Here is a 5920-nt window from a genome sequence, read left to right as displayed (position 1 = left end):
CGATTTCATGTGGGCCGGACCATTTTAGATATAATATTTAGATTTTTATTTATTTATAAATGGATTAAAAGAACTGGACTAAAAGCCCTGAATATTCAGGTTTTTATAGATCTAAAACAATGTTTATTTTAGCTTTTTTATATATTTTTAGATTTTACAAAATGATTTTTGAACTAAAAACACAGAAAAAAATATTAAACAATTACAATTATTGATTTAAAAGGGGGAAAATCAGGAAATTTAATATACATCTATACTCTTCATTTTAATTTGATCCTAAAACACAAAGTCGGCACTCACGATTTACTTTCCCGGGCCACACAAAATGATGCGGCGGTCCAGATTTGGCCCCCGGGCCGCCACTTTGACACACGTGATCTAAACAATGCAATGAATTTTGAACATCCATTTATTCATCACAAACCAAGAACATGGTATTCTTAATTTATAAAGAAGTTTGATTTTAAAAAAAGTTTACAAAAGTGTTGAAACTATTAAAAACAACAAATAAATATTACTGTATTACATTTGATGGCATGCGCCAAGAAATATTTTTTAAAAAAAACAGATCTCTCCTTAAGCACAATAAATTATGATTTCCTTTGTTGCTCCTCATGATGCGACAGCCTTCTTTCTTTCATCCTTTTAAAACTTGCAGCAAAAACCGCATCCCTTGTAGGACCGGCAGCAATTACAGCACCAGCGGCACAGCGACAGATGGCTCTGCCGCTTTTGCCGCCCATGGTACGGCGTCCAAATCTCGCCGCCGTCATCCTGCCATCCCTCCACTGGAGTGTCGCTTCCTATGGCCTCCTCTGTTTGCTGAACCTGCAAAACCCCCCAAAGTCCTTTAAAAAAGCCAAACTAACACACGGGATATCTAAACACATTTAAACGTAACCAAATAACTGCCATTGACGCTGCTGGGCTTCCCGCCCCAAATTGATTGGACGTGTGCGGTCGATTGGTCGCCGGTCTTTTGGTCGCCGTCTTTTGGTCGCCGTCTTTTGGTCGCTTTCTTTTGGTCGCCGGTCTTTTGGTTGCCGTCTTTTGGTCGCTGTCTTTTGGTCACTTTATTTTGCTCGCTTTCTTTTGGTCGCCGGTCTTTTGGTCGCGGCCTTTTGGTCGCCCCGACCGTGACAACGGGCGACCAAAAGACCGGCGACCAAAAGAAAGCGAGCAAAATAAAGTGACCAAAAGACAGCGACCAAAAGACGGCAACCAAAAGACCGGCGACCAAAAGAAAGCGACCAAAAGACGGCGACCAAAAGACGGCGACCAAAAGACCGGTGACAAAACAAGGTAAAACAACACGGTCTACGCATCAATAAAAGCCAACAATGGCCATGAGCAGTTTCACTGAGCCGACGTGAGTTTATAAGAGTTTGTATGTACATGTGTTGTCCCTTTAAGAAGCTACGTCAGGGTCTTAACAAGTTCTCCAACAAAAAACAATAAAAGTCCGGGAAATTTTGAGCTTTTCTTTAGCCTAATAATTAATAGGGCATTAAGTATGACTAAATAGTAATTCACAGTTTGCATTTAGGGAATTTGAGCAACGATTTAAATGGTAATTATCACTTACCTTCCGGGCGACCAAAAGACCAGCGACCAAAAGATCGGCGACCAAAAGACCGGCGACCAATCGACCGTGTACCGATTGGACGCCTCTCACCGCCAATAGCAGTCAATGATATCAAAACAACATATTTTGATGGATCTCAATCTCACCTCATTAAAGGGGAGCGCCGAGGTCTCCACGGTGCAAATAAAGGCGAGCACGAGTGTCACTGCAACTGCAATGCTAAATGCCTTCATCTTCGGGGAGTAGGTTGGGTGGTCTTTGTTTTTAAATGATGCTGAAAATCTTAAAAAGTAGAGCGGTGGTCTCTCTCATGGGGCGCCACCGACAACTGTCCAGAAATGCGGTTGTTGTTGTTTTTTTTCCGTCTGCTTCCTCGATTCTAGAATGTGTCTGTGTGGATGTAGTGGCCCGGTATAAATACACGCACACGCTAGGAGGGGTGGAGGGTTAGTGTCGTTGCCTCATCGGCCCCCGGGGGGGTCCGTCTGGCCTCTTTCCCGGTACGTGTTATCTAACCTCCGCCAGGGGAAGTTTCTGACCCCTTTACTTCTATTTAAAGCAGAAAGAAGAAGTGAATGAGGCAGTGTTTGATTTACTTGGGAAGCAAAGAATTTTGCCTGTCAAGTGTGAATCATCATCATAAACGGCGCATTCATTGGCTGCCATTGACGGGGATAGTCATCCAGGTGCTTGACCTTGGGGGGTTTCTCGGTTTCAATGTCACTGGGATTTTCCAGATGAATATGGCGAGGGCAAATGTGGGTTGGTTCGGTTTTGAAAGCTTTAAATTAAGGCAACCGATGGTGTAGTGCACATGTGTCAAAGTGTCGGCCTGGGGGCCAAATCTGGCCCTCCGCATCATTTTGTGTGGCTCGGGAAAGTCAATCACGAGTGCTGACTTTCTGTTTTAGGATCAAATTAAAATGAAGAGTATAGATGTTTATTAAATTTCCTGATTTTCCCCCTTTCGAATCAATAATTGTCATTTTTTCAACATTTTTTTGTGTTTTTAGTTCAAAAATCATTTTTGTAAAATCTAAAAATATATTTTAAAAAAGCTAAAATAAACATTGTTTTAGATCTATAAAAAACTGAATATTCAGGGCTTTTAATCCAGTTCTTTTCATCTATTTATTTAAAAAAATCTAAATATTATATCTAAAATGGTCCGGCCCACATGAAATCGAGTTGACGTTAACGCGGCCCGCGAACCAACCCGAGTCTGACACCCCTGGTGTAGTGGTTGACCAGTCTGAAATGGGTGGGAGGAGTATGGGTTTGATTCCCACTCGGTGGTGGTTGTCTGTTCGCTGTGCTCTATTTATTACTAATGAATGAATACATTAGAAATAAGGTGGGAATAGATGAATGCTACAAAAATGTTTAAGTGCTATTGCTACATAGCATTTCCATCAAGTAAAGAGAATAAATGACCATCCTAGGCAATTTCAGGAGAGTTCAAACATTTAAGAACGTATTCTATCAACAAATTTAGATGTTTGGGGCAATTAGTGTTGTATGATTAAAACGTGATTAGCCAGAATTATTCATCTGATTTCATTTTTTAATCGAGTCCCATACTTTGTTTGTTGAAACATTTTCATTGAATTTCAGCAATTCCTACATTGTTACAGTCCTTTGTTCTAATTCATCATTTTGATTACTGGTACAAAATATCTTCGAATCCTACTTTAGTACTAACTTGAAATTTCCTGACATTTATTTCTATTATATTTATGACATGTAAAAGTTGTTGTGAAATTCTGTGTGCTTTCTTACATTCATTAAATTGATGAATGCCGACATGGATGTGCAGTATTTTTTAGTGGTTTATTCTTTATATGAATGAACACAACTAATAAATCATAGCTTTGTAAAAACAGCCCGGATCCTATGACAAAAGATAAGCATAATAAAGTAGATTGCGGCGCAAACAAATCAAAAAGGATTATTCTATTTCCTCTTATCGGAGATAAACAACCGATGGTTAATTAACCTGCGAGGGAAATAAACGGCAGGATCAATAAAGGTGGAAGTGAAATAAGCAAAATGGCGGCGGTGATAGGCATTTCTGGGGTACGAAGGGGGTAACTATAGATAACGCGTCGATAGAATCAACAGCCGCTTGAATTTTCATTTCACCTTAAAAGTGCTAACAAATTGCCTGCGGAGACTTAATTAGCGGCGGCGGCGGCCGACGGGCGCCGGCGGCAACCGCGCGCCGGTCTGTCTCGCTCGCCGATAACCTTGCGGCCGAGGTTGCGTCACTGTCAACAAAGCGCCAAGGGGGTCCTCCGACATGTGTTGGGCCCGCCGTCATGCATCAAAACGTGTTTCTGGGAAGTTTGAGCGCCAAGACGTAGCACGCTCCGTCCGTCGCGTGTTTTCGGGGCCGTAAACAATTGACGGTGACGATGATGTCACTATGTTCTAGGACAGTGATACTCCAAAATTGTGCTGGGAAATGATCCATTTGCGCAGAATCAATTTAGATTGCAAAGTACTTAGAAGAACATGTCATTTTGCTTATAGTATATTTCAGTGGTGGTCCGTGCATTTTCTCGTAGTGCCTTCAACGAATCAATCCAAACCTCAAAAACTATCTTATGGCCATAAAACCTCTACTGCAGCTACAGCTGCGACACATAAAAAATTATCAATAAATCAATGCACAAAAATGGGGTAAAATCCACTTCCTAGCAGCATTTAATGATTAAATACAAATACTGGAGCTTTTCAGACATTACAACCGGGCCAGGGGGGTGATTTTCCCAGGAAAAGACAGCGAGGAACGTCAATGGCGTACCGGCAAACATTGCCCGAAAATGGGGTAAAATCAACTCCTAGCAGCATTTAGTGATTAAATACAAACACTGGAGCTTTTCAGATATCAGAACCGGGCCCACAATTGGAATATTATTTAGGAATATAGCCATATTTTACTCACCAAAAATCATTTTAACTGCAGACAATATCCATCCTCCTTTCTTTCTTCCTTCTTTCCTATCGCCATCGAAGCTAATGCTGAAAGTCGAGCCTGTACTGTCGTATTTCTGGCATAGTCCGTAGTCAATGAAAGGAAGCTAACAGACAATTTAGTATACAGAAAAGTATTCATGGACAAAATATAATATATGATTCAGATATTTCTTAGGCCAGCAGAGAAGGCCTTGAAGGCCCGCCACTGGTATATTTATGCTAGCATCACAGGTTAGTCAGGCCGACAGAGGGTCCAAAATTTTAAAATGTGTACTTCTGACAAGCGTTTCAAACCTTTGTATTAATTTAGTTGAAACCCAAATTAAGATGGTTGAAATGTTTATAATTTTTTTATCTCCAAATTGAGATAAAATGATAATAAAACATAACAAACCTGCCCAATATGAGTCAAGTTCTTTTTAATGTTCTTCTCAACTTTGTTTTAGTCAAACTGAATTTTGGCCCTTATTTTGATCATACATATTGAAAATGTATTTTTATCTATTTTCTCCATGTTGATGAGAAAGTATGAAGTGAATGTTGCTGAGGTCAGAGTTTATTCAAAACTCATTTTTGAAAAAAAAACGCACACACATTGCATCATGTGTCAAAGTGGCGGCCCGGTGGCCAAATCTGGCCCACCGCATCATTTTGTGTGGCCCAGGAAAGTAAATCATGACTTTCTGTTTTAAAATGAAGAGTATAGATGTATATTAAATTTCCTGATTTCCTCTTTTAAATCAATAATCGTCATTTTTAATCAATTTTTTCTGTGTTTTTAGTTCAAAAATCCTTTTGTAAAATCTAAAAATGTATTTTAAATAAAAGCTAAAATAAACATTGCTTTAGATCTATAAAAAAACTGAATATTCAGTGCTTTTAATCCAGTTCTTTTAATCCATTTACTACATAAAATAAATCTAAATATTATATCTAAAATGGTCCGGCCCACGTGCAATCAAGTTGACGTTAAAGCGGCCCGCGAACCAACCCGAGTCTGACACCCCTGATCTAGAGGGTGCTACATCTCATTTTAACAACGTGCTATTTTCAATGGTTAAAAACTCACCAATATTTAACTCTTTAAATCTGGTTTGAAACAGTCCCCTAACTGGTACCCATTTTACGGTTTTAAAAACAAAAGAAGAAAAACAATTCACATTCTAGTACTCTTTTAACAGGTCCCAAATACCTTTTTTAAAATGGCCTTGCAAGGTTTAGTATCAAATAACAGAAGATAACCACCCAAGCTCTATGACCACTTTGTGTGGTGCCCTTTTCTAATATACCGCTTTTTGTCACCAAAACAGTTTCAAAATATTAATTAAAATGTTTTTTTGTTCTAGTAGTATAAAA

General features: G+C 39.4%; 1 protein-coding gene across 1 annotated transcript; it reads right to left on the bottom strand.

Moving 5' to 3' along the window:
- Nucleotides 1-391: 391 nt before the first annotated feature.
- hamp (hepcidin antimicrobial peptide) lies at nucleotides 392-1985 on the bottom strand. Its single transcript, XM_077597696.1, has 2 exons — nucleotides 1732-1985; nucleotides 392-828 (listed from the first exon to the last, which is right to left on the bottom strand). Exons 1-2 carry the CDS (start codon nucleotides 1816-1818, stop codon nucleotides 646-648), a joined length of 270 nt encoding a protein of 89 aa, XP_077453822.1. The 5' UTR covers nucleotides 1819-1985; the 3' UTR covers nucleotides 392-645.
- Nucleotides 1986-5920: the final 3935 nt, after the last annotated feature.

The sequence above is a fragment of the Stigmatopora argus genome, chromosome 4, assembly GCF_051989625.1.
Source record: "Stigmatopora argus isolate UIUO_Sarg chromosome 4, RoL_Sarg_1.0, whole genome shotgun sequence".
Taxonomy (NCBI): Eukaryota; Metazoa; Chordata; class Actinopteri; order Syngnathiformes; family Syngnathidae; genus Stigmatopora; species Stigmatopora argus.
This window is presented reverse-complemented; position numbering and strand designations above follow the sequence as displayed.